Genomic DNA, 22564 nt, shown 5'->3' with positions numbered 1-22564 from the left:
CCACTTAGACATTTTGAATACAAACATTTTAGCAGATGCTCAGCCGGGGTGACCTTTAGGAAAACTGCAGCACACTTAGCAGCTTGCACAATTGCTAAAAAGAACACAGCAACCAATAACCCATGGACACCTGGGGGTGCTCCACACGCTCCTGTGACCAGCCTTCACACCTAAACCTGACGCCATCCTTGAGGATCACACCCCCCACCTAAAACCACGTATCACATGGACATATCTTGGGAACAAATAGGAGAGAAATACAGGCTCATTCTTCACTTCAACAACACTTTCACAGCAACATGCAAACTGGAAAACCTCTGCTCCTCTACATTCACACCTTTCCTACGCTCAGTACAACTTTCACATCCACAGCCTCAGTCTGCACTCTTGCCAAACTTCAAACCTTCAAATACCCACACATGTTTCCACCCTTTCCTCTTCGATGACTTCACAAACAATGGGGAGGAGACGGCAAAACCCCACAAACACCTACACCGAACCTGGGACCACAGGCCCAATACGAGTCATGGGGACATACAGTGGCACCTAAAACACGTCATTTTTACGACAACCTTCACTCAACCCACGGAATGGGACACACAAAACCGCTCACCACACAACACACAGGACACAAGGACGGCTGGCTCTGGCTACCGCCTCACAAACAAAAGTCACACCAACAAACGGGACCCAAGCCTCAGCGGCCTCACTTGGGGCCCCCTCCCCCAGGACACTCTGCCACCTCCCACATCACACCTGGGGGTTGGAGGGGCTCTCCTCACATCCTGCAAGCGCGGATAACCTCACTCTCAGCCTCACACCCAGCTGGCGCTATAACCGCTGAGCCGACAGGGGCATGGACCTTGCTTGCGGACACATACCCAGTAGGGGATGCATAGGAGGCAGCTCATGGATGTTTCTCTCTCATCCATGTTCCTCACTCTCTAGCCCTCTCCCTTCCTCTAGGTGAAAAATCAATATAATATGCTTTTTAAAATATCTGGAAATTGCAAGCTCTCGCCAACATCTTCTTCAAAGGATAAAACACGGAAAAGGACAAAGAGAGATACCTACATCAATACATACAGGAGGTCTCAGTGTTTTCAAAAAGTCAATGACAAACAATTCACAACGTGAAAAACACAACAACATCGAAACCGCAGCCAAAAGCACACTCTGACGACCACAAACGAAGCATGGGGGTCCAACAGGACGACGAGGACATGAGCGCGGGTCCCGTGAGGCTACACATTAACAGAAACATGGAAGAACCTGGAACAGGGGGGAAATGGCACACTTGCCATTTCCACTCTCACACTGCTTCACTCACCCATTTCACCACCATTCCTTTGCAAATCAAACGGAAGCTTCACTGGGACATTCCAGGAACACCTTGTGCCTCTACCTGTCATGCTGACCTCACAGCTAAAGCCATGGCACTGTGACCAAAAAAGAGACCCCCATTGCAGCCATGCTCTCCAGGGCAGCCATCATGCCATCCTGGGACGGGACAGAATGAACTCAAGCCTCTGGGTCTGCAACACTGCCCTCCCAGCACTGACAAGGGGTTCAAACACACTGCTGCACTGACGTGGCCTGGAAAGTGACTGAGTGCCCTCCCTGCCTCATAGGTTCCTTGCTGTCTGTTTCAATACACAGTGCTGACAACTTCTTCAGGCAGGCTGATGCTCGACCATTGACAAACACCCACTATTGCTTCTCTACACTTTTGCAAGGCTCCATTTCAAGCCGTTCCCACGCACCCGGACTATAAATACACGTTCTTCTGTGCCTCTTGCCACCACTTGCTAGACGCCTTTGCCCATCCGAAAGGAAATTTTAGACACACAAACCCGTGCTGATTCATTCATCAACTTTCTCAAGCCAGCACACTTCCAAAACCTAAATCAGAAACGCTGTGTGAAATAAACTGACGAAACATAACACATCTTTCACAATCACAACATGAGCGCATCCAAGCTCTTCTTCTTTTCACTACGTTTGGGAAATACATGATACAAAATGGGTACAATAACAGCATTGGGGCGTTCCGTCTCTAAAACAGTCATTCCAAATGGGCATACACCCCTTGGAATGGAAATATGGACAACAGCATGACACTATTAGCAAACTTCCTCATCAGGAACCTCGACGAGAGCCCTTGTGTCTCTGTCTGTCCATGCTGCTGGCTGAGAGACAAATCCACGTGCAAACACCTGGGCCTGCTTCCAAACCAGGGGGAGCCAAGTCCAAATGAAGGACCAAGGTTTGCATATCTCATGGTCTCTCCTACACTCCCTTCCCACCCAGGATCTCATGGCACTCACTGGCCACTGACACAACACCACCACCTTTGGAGGCTGTGCAACAAACGGGGGATCCACTCACCTGCTCGGAAACACAAGCATCCCTTCCTTTCCACAATGTCCCCTCAAAAACCGCATCACCCTCTCCACTCTCTTGGGGACTTCAGCATTCCCCACAACTCTCTTACAGCTGATCCCAGCAGTCCCAACTCTTCGGACCAGCTGCTTCTGGGGAGGGTTTCTTTGCAGATGACAAAGGAAATGGCATCAAATCAGATGTAGAGCACTCATATGCACAGAGTCCTTGAAAATACGATGGCATTGCCATGGGAACCTCTTTGCCTAACATAATTCAGGGCTTGGCTGGGTCACCTGAAACAATCAGAACCAACCATTAAGCCACAGCAACATACTCGCCTTTTCCAACATTGACCCAATCCTCACTCACCTCGGGACCAGGTGAAATCTGACGCTTGCAAGACTCTTTTCTGGGCGTCTCAGCTGACTCGGGAGGAGCCAGCCCTGACACATGCAGCTCATGACACACTTGCAGGGGTCCTGTGCACGGTGGGAGCTGGGCTCTCTCGCCCACCTCAGGAGGGGCACCCGCTCACCACCGGCCTCGCATTGGAAGACCACACATTCCCAAGTGGCTCACCACCTCTGCTGACTATCTCTCAGGGGCTGAACGAAAGTTTGCACAATCAAGTCCTCATTCACATGACAAATGTTGCTGTCCCCCAGCCACAAACCTACACATACAGGATCTACCTCCACATCAGGATCCACATACACCATCATCACACCTTCATTTCTTCAATACATCTTTTCCAGGTTGCAATGATTACCCTTCATCTTCGTGCACAGCTTGCTCTGCCATTTCTTTCCATTTCCAATGCAAGGAATCTCACTTCCTTTGTGAGGAACTAGAAAATTCCCCAGGATGGGATGCTCAGCTCTTTGTGTGGCTGTGTGTTCACAGGTTTGCATGTGAGATGATAGTGTGAGCATTCAGGGAACAAAATTCTCACCATGACTAAGGAAGAAAAGGGGTAGGTGATCGCACTAAAATCGGATACCTTTTGGGGGTACAATAGGAAGAGAATCAACACTTTACACTTTTATTTTAAATATTTTTTATTGATTTTTTACAGAAAGGAGGGTAGAGGGATAGAGAGTTAGAAACATCGATGAGAGAGAAACATCTATCAGCTGCCTCCTGCACATTCCCTACTGGGGATGTGCCCGCAACCAAGGTACATACCCTTGATCGGAATCGAACCTGGGACCCTTGAGTCCACAGGTCGACGCTCTATCCACTGAGCCAAACCGGTCAGGGCTTTACACTTTTATTTTAAATTTGTTATGGATCTGACACACACAGGGAGAGGGACAGGGAAAGGGAAACATCGATGTCACAGACAAAAAAAATCAGTCACCTCATAGGTGTGCCCTTACCAGGAATCAAGGGGACTTCTTGCTTCAGGCCTCAACATTCAATCACTGAGCCTCACTCGCTGAGCTGCATGTTGCTATTTGCATGACCTCTTGACTACAAACACAAGGCGGCCCTGGCTGGGGACACGACATGCTGTGGCGATGACAAGCTTTACGTTGCCGGTGTTCCAAGGTTGCTCTCAGCGTCAAGCCTGGCCTGTTTCCATCAGCACAGCAACTGCCAGGTGTGGCATCACTACAAGTCTGCCGCAAGCCGTGCCATCCTTTGAAGCCGTCCACACCTTGGCGGACCCCTGGACCGCTGAGACTGGACCCCGGCAACACTCTACTTCTACCTTCTGCCTATTGCTTCATCACATAGAATGAAGGGAAAACCATGAAGGCTGTCTCCACAATGGGGATGGTCACTTAGCTCGCAAAGATTTGGCTTCGCTCACAACACATGACCCCCGACACTTCAGTGGGCAGCGATACACACTCATACTGACCAAGATTCTAAACATTTACCAAGTAAGACATACACACTTACAAAGTTTTTTACTTTTTTATTTTTTTAATTCTTTTATTGCTTAAAGTATTACAAAGAGTATTACATATGTCTCCTTTTTTCCCCGCCCTTGACAATCACATGACCTCCCCTACCCTCCAGGGTCTTATGTCCATTGGTTATGCTTATATGCATGCGTGCATACCAGTCCTTCGGTTGATCTCTTCACACTTACAAAGTTTTTAACATGCTCATTTAGTTACACTTACAAAGGCAGCTTTGTATGAGAAATGTCATTTTCTAAAATAAAATCTATATAGAACACAAATGTATAATACATCGAACACATACCTGCTTGGCTCTCATTGATTTTGCAGATAATAACTACACAAAACAAGTTGGACATCACTTTCCAACCAGCAGCTCTTGTGTACATGGATGTCCACACAGGTCTTGTGTCTTGGACAGAGTCACCATCCAGTAAGGGCTGTGTGTGTGGGGAAATGAAAGACACGGTTCTGGAGTCAAAAAACACTGACAAGGTACCTCCGGGACAATACGAGGAACCAGCACAGTGGCCACAGGCTCCCGGATGTCACCTCTCCTGGCCACTGCGGACTCCATGGTATGTCTGGCCCTCGGTCCGTGTGTCCCTAGGTCTGGGTGTCCCTCGGTCACCGACACCAGCTGAGTCTGCTCGCATCTTCTCAGTGGCGGGGACTCTGGGAGCAGCGACACAACGCAGCAGACGGGAACACCTGCACAACCCTCCTCTGTCCATTTCCCACCTCCTTCACACCTCACTTTCCCCTGCTCCTCCCGGCCTCGCCCCTGACCTGGTGGCTTGGGAGACCCTGCAAGGACCCTGCTAGAGTGGCCTCGTCCTGTTGTGTCAGGAACTTGGCAGCTGAGGGACACTCGAACATTTTATTTTTATCTTATTCACACATCGCGTGGAAAAACATCAGCGGAGCTGAATGCTCTGCTCATCATGGTGCCTTTCTTGGCGGATATGGTGCTTTTTCACACCCTCCAAATCTTTTCCTGCTTTCTACTTTTTATGGGTGCATGTTTTGCTTAATTCTTTATACAGGAGATGTTTTCACCTTTCATTTTTTTAGAGAGCGTGGAAGGGAGGGAGGGGGAGGAGAGAGAGAAAACAAACAAGCGAACATGAGTATGCAGGAGACACATGGATCCTGGGCTCCCACAGGAGCCCACACCGGGGCAGACAATGAAACCTGCATCCCAGGTATGTGCTCGGGACCAGGAGTGCCACCAGCGACCCTTCCCTGGGCATCCGAACGTCTATCCGGTGAGCAACACTGGCCAGGGCCTATTCCTTCCGCTTAGCAGATGACAACACATGTCACTCTTTCTTCTTGCACAAGGAAGGCAGCCAATCTACCATGATCACTCATCATTCATGCTTCTCTCTTCCTTTCTGAAATACGACAAATAAACATTTCTAAAGAACACACTGTAGCCCTGACCGCTGTCGCTCAGTGGGTAGAGCGACGGCCAGCGAACTGAAAGGTCCCTGGTTCGATTCCCAATCTGGGCACATGCCCTGCTTGTGGGCTCGATCCCCAGTCAGGGGGAGGGGGACAGGAGGCAGCTGATCCATGATTCTCTCTGATAATTGATGTTTCCATCTCCCTCCCTCCATCCCTCCCTGCCTCTCCCTTCATCTCTGAAATCTATAAAAATTAGTTTTAAAAACCTCACTATGTTTCTACAAAAACCTTTACATTCAATTTCTTTCTCGTGGTAAGAACACATTCCCACGATAACCCTGCATCTGGAAGTGCCATCAACAATCACAGCCTCCCTGGTACTCACTGCATCAGTAGCAGCCTACAGGGGAAGCACTGCCTCAGGAATGCCCACCGCTAGGCTACTCATTGCATCCATCAGTGCAGACTCCAGGGTACAGTCTCCAGGCCTCAGTAAAGGAGGCCTCTCCAGAGGCCGCTGAGTCGAGCGGGAATAACACCTTCTCCCGATACCCCTGCACCTCGCTGCACAGAATGGCTGCCTCCATAATGGGGTCATCCACGGGACTGGCTGCCGCAATCACAACGGCCTCCGGCTGACTGGATGCCTCAGTAAAGGTGACCTGTCCGATACTGGCTGCCTTAACGGTGGCCTCCCCAGGACTGACTGCTTCAATAATGGCAGCCTCTAGGTTACGGACTGCATTAGTGAACGCACAGCTTCCCCATGTCACTGCAGCAGACAAGGCCTCCCTTTCCAGGGATGGGACCGGAAGGGGTGCAAAATCCAGACCCGTGACTTCAGTCCATCCAGGGGGAAAAATAATGGCACCCTGGACAGCCTCGATGATTTTCTAGGGTTTTTCTGTGATCTTTGTTTGTTAGTTTCTTCTTAAAAATATTTTTATTGATTTTTTTACACAGAGGAAGGGAGCGGGATAGAGAGAGAAACATCCATCAGCTGCCTCCTGCACACCCCCTACTGGGGATGTGCCCGCAACCCAGGTACATGCCCTTGGCCAGAAGTGAACCTGGGACCCTTCAGTCCACAGGCCGACGCTCCATCCACTGAGCCAAACCAGTTAGGGCTCTGGGTTTTCTTTTTCAAGTTTTTTTTTTTAAATATATTTTATTGATTTTTTACAGAGAGGAAGGAAGAGAGACACAGAGCTAGAAACATCGATGAGAGAGAAACATCGACCAGCTGCCTCCTGCACATCTCCAACTGGGGATATGCCCGCAACCCAGGCACATGCCCTTGACCGGAATCGAACCTAGGACCTTTCAGTCCGCAGGCCGACGCTCTATCCACTGAGCCAAACCGGTTTCGGCCTTTTTCGAGTTTTTTATGAAGAGATTTTTAGGACATGAAATTTCAGCACCAAGGCCATAAGCACAGCGTTTTTCTGCAATGGCCACAAGAGAGCAGCAGAGGGTCGACAGCCGCAATACCAGTCACCGGGCCATGTGCTTACAACTAAAACACATCATTTTTAGGGCAACGTTCACTTAACCTGGGGAATATAACATACAAAAGGGCTCAGCACACAAGACACAGGAGAGACGCAGGGGTGGCTGTGGCTCCTGCCTGAGAAATAAGTCGCAGCAACAAAGGAAAGCCAAGTGTGAGCAGCTAGTTTGGCTCAATGGATAGACGGTCGGCCTGCGGACTGAAGGCTCCCAGGTTCGATTCCGGGCAAGGGCACATGCCTCAGTTGCAGGCTCCTCTCCAGCCTGGGCCCGGGGCTTCTGCAGGAGATGTGTCTCTCTCACACCAATGTTTCTGTCTTTCCCTCTCTCTTCCACTATCTATAAAAATCAGTGGGAAAATATCCAGTGAGGATTAACAACAACAATGGATAAGGCAGCTGGACGGTGGCTCACAGAGGGCAGACAGCACACTCCCATCTCTGGTCTTCAAAGGCAACTTTCCCAGTGTGTTGTGCTTCCCAAAGTTCAACCTGGTAGGGGGACTTGCTGTGAAGCGCAGCTGCATGACAGCGCTCAACTGGGCCCCTCCGTTTGTTTTCCTTAAAAATGGGAGGGAAGCATCCATGTCAGACACATTGATTGGCTGCTTCCTGAGCACACGCCCCCTCCAGGCCGGGGTGAAACCTGAAGCCCAGGTACATGCCCTTGACTGGGAATCAAACCAGCCACCCTTTAGTGTGCGAGCAGACACTCACCACTGAGCAACTCTGGCCAGGGCAGTTACTTTCTGAAAGCTGTTTCTCCCAGAAGCCAGTAAAGACCTTGATGCAGGATTAATGTGGTTACTTCAGGAGCAGCAGGATTGGAACAGGGGGAGGGGGCCACATCAGATGTCAGTCAGGAGCATGAAAATGTGCAGGCCCCCTGTGAGGCCTCACCCACCAGCCTTCACACTGTCCTGGGCACAATACAGTGACTGATGAAACAGTACCCGGCATGATAGGTCACTCCACGGAGGGCTGGGACTAACCCTGGAGGCTCAAGCATCAGTCAGGATGAGGCCTGGAGGAAGCTGGAGGTTGAGGTGGGTGGTACTGAGCAAAAAAGAAAAAAAACCTCCTGGACAGACAACAGTGTGGTGATTGCCAGGGGGAGGAGGGATGGAGGAAGGTGGGGGAGTACGGAGGGGGGGGGATAAATGGTGATGGAGATTTGACTTGGGGTGGTGAACACACAATACAGTTGTACCGATGATAATTTGTAGAATCATGTACCTAAAAGCTGTAAAATTTCATCAACCAGTATTACTGCAATAAATTCTAAAAAACTTTAGGTACAAAAACAGAAAACAGAGATTTTGGGGGCTAACTGAATGTTCTTTAGTATTTTTTAAGATTTATTTTTAGTGATTTCAGAGAAGGAAAGAGGGATCGAAACATTAATGGTGAGAGAGAATCATTGATTGGCTGCCTCCTGCACGCCCCCTACCAGGGATCCAGCCTGCAAGCCGGGCATGTGCCCTGACCAGGAATCAAACCGCAATCTCCTGGTTCACAGGTTGACAATCAACCACGGAGCCACACCAGCTGGGGCTAAGTGAATGTTCTGAACAAGCGTGAAATGCCTATGAAACATCGAGGTAGAGATGCTGACTACACAGGTGGGCTCCAGATATCGATCCAGTATGGGATGCAAATGTGAGAGACCAACAAAGACAGCATCAAAGCCACTGAGGACTGAGACAACTGCAAAACCCGATTCACTGCAGCACCAGCCCTGGGACTCTGGCCTGGTCAGCTCAGAACAGAGGCTGGCCTGTGGAGCCACACTGCTCCCTGCGGGTGGCCCTTGCTCAGGAAGACAACACAAAGGACCAAAGGACCGCACTGGGCTGAGCCTGGACTCCAGTACCCGACACTGGCATCACCTGTACTTTGTCTAACACAGGCAATTAGCACACACTCTCTCATCCATTTTTACTGTTTTGTTTTTATTTTTACTATTTTTTTCTTTACCTAAGCACCATCCAGTGTAACAGCATGCCTTTCCGAAGTGAGCACCAATGTGCAATTATGCAGCTTCCCTCTCACCCTCAGCCACATAATCTAACCCTGAAAACTGAGCAAGACGTTCCTACAACATGCTGACACCAGTTTACTGCAGAAGCCTTTTTAGGTAGATCTCCCTCTTCCAGCAGCAGGAACCATTCATCTGAAAACCTACAAACGGGGCCTTGTGCTTGTCAGACAGTATTCAATATGCTGGCCTCACATCTGACCAGCAGCCAGGCACCAGGGTAACAGACCAGCCCCACATCCCTCCAACTGAGTGAGCTCCAGGCAAACCCCTACACCCTGGGGAGGGGGCAGCTGCAGGATGGGAGGAGAGGCTAAAAGAAATTGAACCTAAACTCTTCGTCTGGAACGTCCAGGGTGGCCTTGGCTCCCCTTTCGAGGCGGGGCCTGCAGACCCTTCGGCTCTTCTTTCTGGTGGCCTCACCTACAGGCTGCACACGGGCTGATTGGGCTGCTGTGGGAGAGGGGACAGTGTCAGAAAGCAATAGCAGCTAACGCCAACTGGACCCATACAACTATAACCACTTTGTACAAAGGAACTGATTTACTTCTCACAATGTTAGGGCAGGTATCATCTTCACACCCCATGGAGAAGCACAGAAATTCACGACTCTCCCACCCTTGCCGCCCCCATAGAGGCCCGAGTTCTGTGCTCCGGGGGCACAGGCTTCCCCTCCCCCTCGGCAGCCCTGCTGCTCTGAGATTCTTCCTTTCACTCCCTAGGCGTTTAGTCTGTTCCCAGCTCCTCACCAGTCTTGAGAGCCCGCAGGGCTTCGCGCCACTCGGCCTCCATCTGAGCCCTGTAATCCCCAAACAAGGAGCGCATCAGCTGCCTCTTGCGGGGCAGAGGGATTCTTTCGCTGCGCAGGGTTCGGATCGCCCCGATAGCCTGCTCTTCTGCAGATAAAAACGAAGGACTAGAGACCTCCTCCATCCTCACCTCCTACGCAAAAGCAACAAGTCCAACCCCTGGCCGGCAGCTGCAGGCCAGTCCTGTCACAGTTCACCTCCACCCAACTCGACAAAAGGACCTCTCACTCTGTTTCGGGCTGGGTCTCTGCATCTTGAGGCCCAGTTCCAGCTGCTCCACGCACCAGGCCAGTTCCCGAGCCAGCTGCTCCGCCTGAGACAGATTAGAGACAGTGGCTGTGAGAGGCTACCAGGACCCTGAGGGCACCCCCCCCCACCACCTCCCTCCCTGCCTTAATTCCCGCAAACCCTGGGGGACTCGCACCCAGAATGCACCCGAGGCCTCCATCCTTCCCGACGGAGGGCCTTCCTTGCCTGGGCCTCCGGGCTTGGGAGGGATTCCTCTGGGGCCGGCTTTTCGCAGGCCTTCCCGGCTCCATTCGACACAGAGGCCTCATTCCGGCTTTTCTTCTTCTTTTGCTTCCTAGAAGCTGCTTCGCCTTCACCGCCTACGGGGGGCGCCCTGGAGGTGTCGTCACTGCACACGGGGTGTCCTAAACAGGGACAAACCGGGTGAAACCGGACAGAGGAAGGACTGGGGGGCGGGGAGGACCAGGGACTGCGTGGCGCGCGGGCGGTACCTGGGGCTGGGGCCGCCGGTGTCTCCCGAGCAGGATGTCCCAGGGTCTGGAGAAAAGGGGGCAGCAAGAGGTTCACGCGGGGCAGCCCACGGCCCGAGGCCTCGCCACCCACGCATCCTCTCGGCACCGCTCACCGCCATGCGCTGCAGTCGCTGCCGCCGGCACCTACGTAGCTACAGTCCGCGGCGTGATCCGCTCCTCCTCCTCCGGAAACACGTCTGCAGCGCGGCCCGCGGTGGGCGGGACCCACGGGGTGGGCGGGAGGTGGGCGGGACCCACGGGGTGGGCGTGGTGACAGTGGGCGGGGCCCGCGGCGGGCGGCTGCAGGCAGGACGCCCTCTGGAACACGTTTCCGCGCACCCACTAAGTGCAGACGCTGCTCTGGACGAAATGACAGTCGCAGAGGAGGCAGCTGGCTCTCCCAACTCACCTTCCAGCGGAGCAGCAACAGCAGGTAAACAAACGGGAAGAGCCGTCCCGCAGCGTAGCGCTGTGAATAGTGGCCTAGAGTCGGCCAGACTCCCTGGGGCAAGAACCTGGTAATAAACTTAATGACAAGTGACAGGATTCGAAAAGGTAATTTGAACCCTGGCGGTTGTTGCTCGATGGTTAGAGCATCTGCCCGCGCACCCAAGGATCGTGGGTTCGATTCCCGGTCAAGGGCATGTACCTGGGTTGCAGGTTCAATCCCAGGCCCCAGTTAGGGCACGTGGGAGAGGCAAACCATGATGTGTCTGAAATCAATGTCTTCTTCCTTTCTCGCCCTCCCTCCCACTCTCTCTAAAAAGTAATGGAAAAAATATTCTCAGGTGAGGATTAACAACAACAAAATAGGCGATTTGAATGAATGAAGAGATATTCCATATTACTGTATTTGGAAAATTTACTATTATAAGGCTGTTAATTTTCCTCCAAATAAGCCTATACACTTAACAAAATCCAATAAAAACACCTGTTTTGATTTTTTAAAAATATTTTTGTTGAAAGTATTACATGTCCCCCTTTTTCTCCCATTCTAGCCCACCCCACCCCCACCCCCACCCCCACCCTCCACCCCAGACCTTCACCACCCTGTTGTCTGTGTCCATGGGATATGTATATATGCATACAAGTTCTTTGCTTGATGTCTTCCCACCCACTCACCCTCCCCCGTCTTCCCTCTGAGATTCCTCAGTCTGTTCTACGCTTCTATGTCTCTGGATCTATTTTGTTCATCGGTTTATATTACTCATTAGATTTCACATATGAGTGAGATCATGTGATACTTGTCTTTCTCTGACTGGCTTATTACGCTTAGCATAATATTCTCCAGGTCCCTCCATGCTGTTTCAAAGGGTAGAGATCCTTCTTTTTTTACTGTTACATAGTACTCCATGGTGTAAATGTACCACAGCTTTTTTATCCACTCATCTACTGATGGACACTTGGGCTGTTTCCAGATCCTAGCTATCAAAAATTGTGCTGCTATGAACATAGGGGTGTATACACTCTTCTGATTGGTGTTTCGGGTTTCTTAGGGTATATGCCTAGAAGTGGGATCTGAGACCCTTCAGCCCTTGAGCCAACGCTCTAACTACTAAGAAAAACCAGGTAAGGCCCAGCTAGTATCATTTTTTATTCAAAGGTTATGTAGATACTGTCTTGTAAATTACAATGCTTAAAGGTTTTTAAATCAGCTTTTTCTGTATTTCTAATTTTGAAAGTTTAATCTGCCTATATAATGCATACCGTAAAATATTGGTATTCTTTATGTCTAAGTGTATCATTAATTTTTGTAAATGTCCCATGAAGAGTTTCAGGAAGTGTATAATGTCCGAGGAATTTGAGTTTTTCCATCTATTGGTTGTAATCATTTGATTGAGGGATTCAGGACTTGCACGTGCAGTCTTGTTTTTTTATCAAGCTACAGTCTGTTCAGATTGTAGGAGTTGCGTATCAAAGTCCACACAGAGGCATATCTCATTCTACCTGCATTTCTAATCGGTGTTTTTTCTATTTAGTTACCACCCCGTTAGTTGCAGGGACGGGTTCTGACTGCGGCCACCCGGCTGGGGTTCCGGGGCGGACCCTCCGAGTCGCTGCGCCTCCAGCCGCCGAGAGCGGCGACACGGGTCCGGGCCGCTCGTCCCTCCGACAGGAAGTGGGGGCGGGACTTCCGGAGTCCGCCTCCCGGCCGAGTCACTGAGCGGCCGCAGCATTGCCGCTTCCCCGAGCGACCCCCGGACCGTGCCGACCACCGTCCCGCGTGATGTCCGTGCCCACGCGGTGGGTGCTGGCCCCGGACTATCTAGCGCAGACGGGAGGGGGGCGTGGGAACCGCTGGCGGAGGGGCGGGGTCTGCTGGGCCTGGGCGGGTCCGAGCCCTTGCGGGGGTCAGGTGGCGCTCTCCGAGGGTGCACCGCGGCGGGTGACCTTCCTGCCCGGAGCCGGGCACCGGGACCCCCTGGCGCAGCTGCGCAGAGCGACTGGGCAGCTGTGCGGTGAGTGCTGTCCCGGAGCGTGGGGCTGGGGGAGCGAGGGCCTCGGGGACTCGGGGAAAGGTGGGCTGTCGCGCAGCACCGGATGCGCTGCTCGGAGGCCTCGTCAGGGGTGGATTCGCTCTCCGGACGGAGAAGGGGTTCTGGGGAGTCGGGGGAATTTGCTCTCTCGTGGGAGTGGGGTGAGGGGTGGGTCATGCCCTCCTGTGGATGCCTGTGCTGGACTGGTGACTGCTTGTCCTTCCGCTTGTCCCTGTTCAGCACCAGGTTGAGCCCTGAGCCCTGAGAATTTGCTTCCAGGTTCAACGGCAGCATCCAGTTTCTTGAGGTCGTTGCACTGAGGGCGTGTTTCCTTGCTGACTCCTTTATCTCCTGGAGGCCCCAGTCCTTGCACGTGACCCCTGTGGCTCATAGTCAGCGATAACGCGTGTCATTTCTTAGAGTTCAGGAAACCCGGGCGCATAACCTTAATTCCCTCTGCAGAGTCTGTTTTACTGTGTAATGTAGCAGATCCACAGATTCCAGGCATTCAGATGTGGACATGGGTGGGACGGGCATTCTGGCTACCACAGATTGGGTCTATGTGTCCTCCTGGCCAAGATCCCACATGTACTGGGGTGAGAAAAAAAAGATCTAAAGTGACCACAGTTTGTTACACTTTATAATGAAAAGACAAAATGTAGCTTAGAATAATATGGAAGGGTGCATTAGAAACTGGGAAGGGGGCTGAGTGGCTGGCTGGGAGATACTTCATAAGTCCTTTTCTACCTTTTGAATTTTGACCATATGGTTGTCCCCATTTGGTGGCAGTGATAATGATTTCAAGAATCTTAAAATTAAATGAACTGCTTGAATATTGCAAATGACCGAGTCTCCCCTTGGGAGCGGGAGCGTGATACCCGACCCCCCCCCCCCACACACACACACACACACCATGGAAGCGACATCTGCTCTGTTCTGCTGCCACGTGGACAGGTGTCTTAAGTCAGTGCTCTCCCTGCTTTGAATTTCGTCTATGCCGTCCTCCTTACCACCTTTACCAAGATAATCTTCCTGGCACGGTTCGTTAGTCCTGTCTCTTTCGTAATATAGAAATGTGGCTGGTACCTCACCATAGACAGCCAAGGCTTCTTATGGGCTGCCTCCCCAGTAATCCTGTCTCTGAGCTCCATCCACACTTCTGTCCCATCTCACACATGCCTTCTTCCACCTTTCTAAGCAGGTCTGGCCTAAAACCCTTCTCTGCACCTGGTTTAAATGCTCCCCAGCCCCAGGGCTCCGCCCCTCCCCTGCTGCCTCTCCCCAGAAAACTTGCCCATCTCACTGATGCATTTGCTATGATCTGTCTCCCCACTGAGTCCCTGAGTCACTCTCACTGCTGTATCTACACAACATCCCCAGAACAAACCCTGATTGGCATATGGTGGTTGTTGGGGAAACACTGAAAAGATGTTTCCAAGATGAAAAATCCAACTTGGCCAGGCAGCTCAGTTAGAGCATCGTTCTGATACAAAAGGCTTATGTAAAAGCACATATAAGAATCAAAATTGAATGCATAAATAAGTGGAACAACAAATGAGTGCACCCCCCCACTCCCTTTCTTCCTCCCTCTCTCAAATCAGTAAAAAAAAAATTTTAAATCCAGTCCATAGGTTGGCAGGCAATGGTAGAGGGGTCAATGTACCTATTGATGGTACAGTGTGAAAAAGGAGCTAAGTAAGGGGTGTTGCCCAACTCCTGGGTGAGCTACTGGACGTAGTACTGGATTTGCACAAAGATGGAGCAGTAGGATGGGTGGGGGAATCAGTATCACTGTACTGCAGTGACACTGAGCTGGGAACCACCCCCCGCCCCCATCAGCAGCCAGGTACGGGGACCAAGTTCCCCACTGGTGCCCTCCTTCTGGAGGGACTTTGTGTCACCCTGCGCTTCCCATTAGTTGTCTGTATTATAATTAGGGGCAGAGTGCGTCATGAACTTGAGGGACCAAGGCTAGAGGCCAGAAAGGAAGTTGGCCTGGACTGGCTGCCCTGGTGTCCTGAGTGTGACACTTTGTCGTGTGTCTATCCAGGTGGGAATGTTTTGTCTTCCTGCTCAGAGGGAACAGTTGGGGCTAAAGAGATGAGCCCAGTTTGGGAGTCTTTACAGGATAAGGGTTGTAGATGCCTCCCATCTGGACACATTAACAGGAAGTTGGAGTAGCACAGAAGTGAACCCTGGAGCACCAATGCGAAGAGGGAGATGAAGAACCTTGGAGGGAGCCACTGGTGCAGAGAGGATAGCCCAGGAGGGAGGAGAGGAGGCTATCTGCTGTGGATGCTGCCAGGAGGGCACAGCTCTGACAGAACTGACCACTAGGATGCCACCACGATGACCATGCACCTGTATGCAGCACAGGCTGCCCCTGGCTACCCAAAATCTGGGGCTGCTGGTCCTTCTGTGAGTGGGTCAGGTGGTCCACCTTCAGGGCATTGTCAGGAATGAGGGTGGGCCCACAGTGGGTGAAGGCTCTGTAGGGCTGCTCTCTGCCTATCATGGCAGGCCTGAGCTCTTCCCGTGTGCCCACAGGGCACTGTGTCCCCACCTTGCCCACCTGGGGCTCTGGCTCAGGAGTCTGTCCCTGTGGCTGGCTGACACTCCACTTGGATCCACGGTCAGGGACTGTGATCCCTGAGACCCAGCACCAGGTTCCCCTCAGGCCTTGGGGTGCAGGGGGAGGTTGGTCCCAGGGCTAGCCCTGCTGCACACTCAGCAGTGTCCTTTCTGGCCTCCAGGGCCCAGGCATGCCCAGCCTCAGAACTCGCCCCGAAGAGGCAGAAATGGAGCACTCAGTTCCTGGACCGTCCCCTTGGACCCCTTCAGCCCAGGCCTGTGTGAGTGATGCTACCACCGCGACCCACACTGCATCTGCATTCTGTGATCCACTCTACTGCAGTGACACTGAGCTGGGAACCACCCCCCTCACCATCAGCAGCCAGGTACTGGGACCTAGTTCCCCACTGGTGCCCTCCTTCTGAGGGGACTTTCTGTCACCCTGCGATCCCCACTAGTTATCTGTGTTATAATTAGGGGTGGAGTGCTTCATGAACTTCAGGGTCCAAGGCTAGAGGCCAGAAAGGAAGTTGGCTGCCCTGGTCCTGAGTGTGACACTTTGGTTTCCCCGCCTGACATAGAGGGTGCAGTGTGACGGTTGCCAGATGATCCCTGTCTGGCCCGACCACCAGGTGGTGATAGTCCTCTTGCCTCAGATCTCTGCCAGGTCTTGGTCCTGCCCACTCTGTCTTCCTTTGCACTGCCCAGCTGCTTCCATCCTCTTTAGAGCCTGACCAGACAGTCCTTCCTAACCGCTCACTAGCTTGGCTCTTCTGTGCACCTCCCAGTGGCGATCAGGATGGTTACTCAGTATTAGCTTTCTTTCATGGGATCTGATGAGGGCTGTTGTACAAGAGGACATTCTTGTGTCCTACATGGGACTGTTATACTTGGGACATCTGAACGGAGTACCCTAGTCAGAAACTGTGGCCAAGGAAGGCTGGGCTAAGGGCAGAGATGGTGTGGGGCAGTCATGTGTATGTCAGAGAGGAGAGGCGGAGCCCAGGAGCATGTAGACATTCCCTAGACACCTTGGGGCTCCTGATCCTGGGGTTGCCACAGCATAGTGTGTCTGGACCAGGGGTTGGATGATGCATGGGTGTGGTGGGCAGACAAACTGAGCATGTAGCTATGCCAGGTCTGCATTGAGAACAGAAGCATCCAGACAAGCCAGGGAGACAGTGCTATTGTGGTAGCAGATTCCTAAAGTTCCAGGTGGTAGTGACCTTAATTGAAGGACAGGTTGGAAGGTGACGGGCCCAAGGAGGCTGGGAAGTGCAAGAGGGGTGTCCTTTACCTATCCCCTCAGCACTACTGACTATGGCCAGACAAGGGATTGCCCCAGTCCTGGGACGTGAGCCCTGTTGGGGCACAGTCTGGGCTGCAGGCGACAACAAGGAGGAGTGGTGGTCAGAGAAGGCCTTTCCAGTGAGGTGTGTTCCACACAAGGCAGACCCTAGGGGAGGGTATCTACCATGCTTGGAAAACAGCAACAGCAGGGTGGGGTGAGCTCCGGGAGGGACTAGGAGGATGAAGTTCTCTGCCTTCACCAGGCTGCCTATGGACAGGAGAGGAAGGTGGGAGGCCAGGGGCTTGACTCAATGTCCAGGCAGGAGAAGACAGCTGCAGTATGGCCTGGGTGTCACAATTTGAATGAGATAAAGACTCAAGATCTTCATTCAAATGAGAGACTCGGGAACGAGGGTTCCTTGTTCCTTCAGGCATGAAGAGACAAGAGGGAGGTGCCAAAACCCTTCTGCTGTGCCATGGAACCTTCAGAAAGATGGGCACAGCCACCTAAACATTGTACCAGGGCAAGAAATTGTTCAGCAGACACTAGTCACATTTGCAGGTTTTAGAAGGTAAAGGTGGCTTTGGCAGGACAGGACACAGTCTCTGAAGGCTCCTGTGTTAAAAAGGACAGAATCTGATATTGCACAGGAGTTCACACCACACAGTTGGAACCAACTTTGCTTCTCTGGGCCCACCTCCCCCATAGAGACTGCCCACAGCAAAGCCCAGAAGCCACTAGTTAGCACTGAGTGAACAACATGGGCCAAGAAGCTTACAATGTGCATCATGGAAAAGAAGAATGGGTGGAATGTTTACCAATGTCATGCAGGGCATGTAATGTTTTCCTTGTACAGGTGGGAGGGGTGAGTACCTGGGTTTGGGACACACGCCAAGATACAGACAACAGGACTTGCTGATGACCTGCTGTGGGTGAGAAGAAGGGCAGTCAAGGGGCCCCTGGGACTTTGGCCTAAACCAAGCATGTCAAACTCACGGCCCACAGGCCGCATGCAGCCCACAACGAATATTTTTGTGACCCAGTCAATATAACGGTATGTAAGAAACGTTTTAATAAAAATTTTGTAACTTAATTTTTACAATATCCTGTTATACATAATTATTAATAGTGAACTACAACATTTACTAACGATTGATTACTATAATCCTGTTGCATTCATTTCCCTTACCCACTGGCACACCATTTCTCTCCACTAATGCTAGCAGCGAATATTTTAGCAGCTGATTGCACATCATTAGTCTTGTACTGACTTGTTTGGTGTTCACAACAGGAAATATTTCGCTTTCAGACAAAAAGAAAGATGGGTTTATTTGTGTTACGCTTATTAATTTGTGCAGTTATTCAGTGTCTGATAAGTTAATGTTCAAGAAAAAAATATTACTTTTTATTAAAATATCCTATTATTTTATGTTAACAATTACTCATTTATTTCAGCCCTTTGTATTTAGCGTGTCTCTATTGAAATAAACCTACGTTTCCATGAAAATTGAAGGTTTTTTGTTTTGTTTTGAGTTGTTTTGGCACACATAAATTAAACCTTGTTTAGTTGGCCCGTGTTCACTTTTGAGTTTGACATGATTGGCCTAAACCAATAGATAGACTTCAGGTGATTTCCTGAGATGTGGGTACTGGGGCAGGTGGCTAAAGGTTGGTGTTCACTTGCCATACTACCTTGTCCCTTTGGAACTTCCCTGACCCTCCCTGGTCCCTTCGAGAGATCTGGGACTGCCACCCCCAGTGGGTCCCACCAGACTGTATTTTCCTGTTTCCTTCCAAGTGACTTTATGTTTGTCATTTCAGATTGGGACACCAGGATTGAGGGCAAGGAGTTTCTTCAGAAGGAAGATGTTTCTGAGGATTTAGAATCGAAGGCATAAATATTAGAAAACTGTACCAGTGATGTTTCCCTGGCACCTGAGCTTGGAGAACTCTGTGAGGATGTATTAGAAAGAGACTGGGGAGTCCCTGATGACACGAGCCAGGTGCAGTCCCTCTTCGGAGAGGAGGACCTCGCACCAGTGGCAGTGCTCCTTACCAGCCCCTTAGGGGAGAGAGAGATGCACTGTGATGATTTTGAGAGAGACTTTAGTCGGAGCCAACACCCAGCGGCATATCAAGGAATCTCTGTGCAAGAGAGGCCACATCTGTATACGTGTGGCCAACACAGCATGGACCTCACTAGCCACGAGGGTCCCCACACAGCTGAAAGCACCTTCATATGTAATGAGTGTGGGAAAACCTTCAGAGGAAACACTGATCTAATTCAGCATCAGATCATCCACACTGGACAGAAGTCCTTTGTAGGTAATGAATGCGGAAAAGCCCTCAGCCAGAATTTAGTTCTTAAAAATCATGGAAGGTCTCCTGTGAGTGAGCCCTACCAGTGCAGCGAATGTGGAAAAGCCTTCCATGTGCACTCAAACCTCATTAGGCATCAGGTCAGCCATGGTGGAGAGAAGCCTTACGTTTGCAATGACTGTGGAAAAGCCTTCAGCCAGAATTCCAGCCTTAAGAAGCACCAGAAGTCTCACATGAGCAAGAAGCCCTATGAATGCAGTGAGTGTGGGAAGGCTTTTAGGCGGAGCTCAAACCTTATCCAACATCAGAGAATTCATTCTGGGGAGAGGCCTTATGTGTGCAACGATTGCGGGAAGGCCTTTAGACGGAGCTCCAACCTCATCAAACACCACAGGATTCACACAGGCGAGAAGCCTTTTGAGTGTAACGAGTGTGGGAAGGCATTCAGCCAGAGCTCACATCTGAGGAAGCACCAGAGGGTGCACACTGGAGAGAGACCTTATGAGTGTAATGAGTGCGGCAAGCCATTCAGCCGGGTCTCCAATCTCATTAAGCATCACCGGGTTCACACAGGAGAGAAACCCTATAAATGCAGTGACTGCGGGAAGGCATTCAGTCAGAGTTCAAGCCTCATTCAACATCGGAGAATTCACACTGGAGAGAAGCCTCATGTGTGTAATGTGTGTGGAAAGGCCTTTAGTTACAGCTCAGTGCTCAGAAAGCACCAGATAATCCACACGGGAGAAAAGCCCTATGAGTGTGGCGTCTGCGGGAAGGCCTTCAGCCACAGCTCCGCCCTCATTCAGCACCAGGGTGTGCACACGGGTGACAAGCCCTACGAGTGTCAGGAATGTGGGAAGACCTTTGGCCGCAGCTCTAACCTTATTCTTCACCAACGAGTTCACACTGGAGAGAAACCCTATGAATGTACCGAATGTGGAAAAACCTTCAGCCAGAGCTCAACTCTCATTCAGCATCAGAGAATCCATAATGGATTGAAACCCCATGAGTGCAACCAGTGTGGTAAAGCCTTCAACCGAAGCTCAAACCTCATTCACCACCAGAAAGTTCACACGGGAGAGAAGCCATACACATGCATTGAATGTGGTAAGGGCTTCAGCCAGAGCTCACATCTCATTCAACATCAGATCATCCACACTGGGGAGAGACCCTACAAGTGCACTGAGTGTGGGAAATCCTTCAGTCAGCGCTCAGTCCTTATCCAGCACCAGAGGATTCACACTGGAGTGAAGCCCTACGACTGCACTGCCTGTGGGAAGGCCTTCAGCCAGCGCTCAAAGCTGCTCAAGCACCAGCTGACTCACACCAGGGAGTGAAGCCGGCCCCCGATGTGCAGTGAGGCTCACTCCCTGGCCTCCACCCACAATCTGTTCACAAAGCTGTGACCTTCCAGGGGGGTGTTTTTCACACCCTTTCTCCCTCGTCCCTCCTGCCATTGCAGCCACCTAAGGTGACCTTTTGGTTCTTTTTCGTTTTGTCTTTACATGTTATGAGCCATGTTTGTTTGGAGGGAAAAGATGATAGAGGCTGCAAATTTATGAAGAATTTATTACTGTAATCAAATATAACAAAAAAAGTAAATAGGCATTTCCTTCAAGGTAACCACAGTAGTTCTTTTGTTTGGTGATTAGTCACACAAGGAGGGAGTCCTTTGTCAGTGGCCGTAATCCAGGCTCCGTTTACATTAAATCGGGGTGAGAGTATGTCAGGTCTGACTGCTGCCACCCACCCCCACTGTGGTGTGTACTCATTACCAGCAATCCCTCGCCTTCCTGTCCATTCCATACCTGGACACAAGTCTCCCCTGCTGCTCTCTTTCCTTTCTGCCTATCTGTAGTCTGACACCATGCTTTCTCCTCACAGCTCTGCTGTGACTCAAGCCCCTGCTCAGGGCTGCTGCACAATGACAGATTCGGCTCTTTCCCTGCCTCCAGTTCTGGGCTTCACAGTCCTGGCTGTCAGCACCACAGAGGACAGCTCTCTCCTTGCCCCACCTGTTCTCCCTACAACTCCCAGGCTGGGGGGTTTTCCCCAGGTCCATTCATCACCAGACATTTATAAAGCACCTGCTAGGTGCCCCTAGACGGTGGAGAGTGGCCCTCAGTTTCCCAGAGCTGTGTCCACGCTCCCTGAGCAGGGGGGACTTGATCTAAAAGCAACACTTGCCAGCAGGAGGCTCCTGGTCACCAGCTGGCAGGTCTCAACCTGGTGGTGTCATAGGGTGGATGGGTGGACAGGCCCCTCCTGCATTGTCCCAGGAGAGGAGGAAATGGATAGGTGTCAGCAGGGTTGTAACTATGGTGGGAAAATAAGGGTTTGGCTTCTGTTTTCAATGAGGAAAGAGGATGTAGGAGGCTTGCAAAAGGTAAACCCATGGGCTTGGGCCAGAATGGGCTGCCTGCCCTGATCTCAGAGACCATCAAAAGTAGCCCATCATTGCTCACTCACCCCAACAGCCCCCAACCCGTGTCCCCAAGGTAGCACTCTAGAAAATGCCGCACCTGCCCTGCTCCCTCTAACTCACTTGGTCTTGCTGCCTCCTGGAGGCCTCCAATCTGCTGACCCCTGTGCTCCCTCTCTGGCTTCACGTTTCTCCTCGTCCAGCCTGAATCCGATCCTTGCTTTTTTCAGCGAGTGCTTGTTGGCCCTCACTGGGATACAGCAGGAAACGATAGACAAATGCTGTGCTTGAGGAGTTAACATCTAGTGCCGAGGACATGACCCAATGGTCTGCAGTGTAAACCAGGGAACGGGGTCTGGGACGACCTTGGCCCCGAGCTTCACAGTCCTCAGCAGCGGAGACGTTGCTCCACTGGCGGGGGGTGGGGGGGGCGTGGTAAACGGAGTTCCCTGGAGAAAGCTGCTGCTCACGACTGTTAGGAGGACGCTGGCGCAGCACCGGCCCGGCGTCCCCGGCTGCCTAACTACAGAATCGCGCACGTCCCCCCACTGACCTCCTGCCTCGGCCTCGGCTGGACCGAACCCCTCCAGCACCGACCTGTCCCGCTGAGCTACTCCTGAGCCCTCTGAGCCCCACAGCACATGTGCCAGACTGTGGGTC

The 22564-nt window shown here is 51.5% G+C and overlaps 2 protein-coding genes across 2 annotated transcripts; one reads left to right on the top strand and one right to left on the bottom strand.

The window, feature by feature from the left end:
- Positions 1 to 7932: 7932 nt before the first annotated feature.
- On the bottom strand, positions 7933 to 11047 carry CUNH8orf33 (chromosome unknown C8orf33 homolog). The gene is made up of 6 exons (XM_036303801.1): positions 10938 to 11047; positions 10804 to 10849; positions 10538 to 10716; positions 10292 to 10376; positions 10004 to 10150; positions 7933 to 9707 (listed from the first exon to the last, which is right to left on the bottom strand). The coding sequence occupies exons 1-6, from the start codon at positions 10941 to 10943 to the stop codon at positions 9568 to 9570; spliced, it is 603 nt and encodes a 200-aa protein (XP_036159694.1). The 5' UTR covers positions 10944 to 11047; the 3' UTR covers positions 7933 to 9567.
- Positions 11048 to 13485: 2438 nt separating this feature from the next.
- ZNF16 (zinc finger protein 16) lies at positions 13486 to 21100 on the top strand. Its single transcript, XM_036303798.1, is given in 5 exon segments — positions 13486 to 15351; positions 15470 to 15719; positions 16055 to 16235; positions 16238 to 16258; positions 18985 to 21100. Coding segments are annotated over 4 exon segments (2106 nt in total). The 5' UTR covers positions 13486 to 15351; positions 15470 to 15650; the 3' UTR covers positions 20820 to 21100.
- The last annotated feature ends 1464 nt before the right edge of the window (positions 21101 to 22564 follow it).

Source organism: Myotis myotis, unplaced genomic scaffold (assembly GCF_014108235.1).
Source record: "Myotis myotis isolate mMyoMyo1 unplaced genomic scaffold, mMyoMyo1.p scaffold_m19_p_38, whole genome shotgun sequence".
Classification (NCBI taxonomy): Eukaryota; Metazoa; Chordata; class Mammalia; order Chiroptera; family Vespertilionidae; genus Myotis; species Myotis myotis.
The sequence above is the reverse complement of the archived record's forward strand: the minus strand, read 5'-3'. Positions and strand labels throughout refer to the sequence as shown.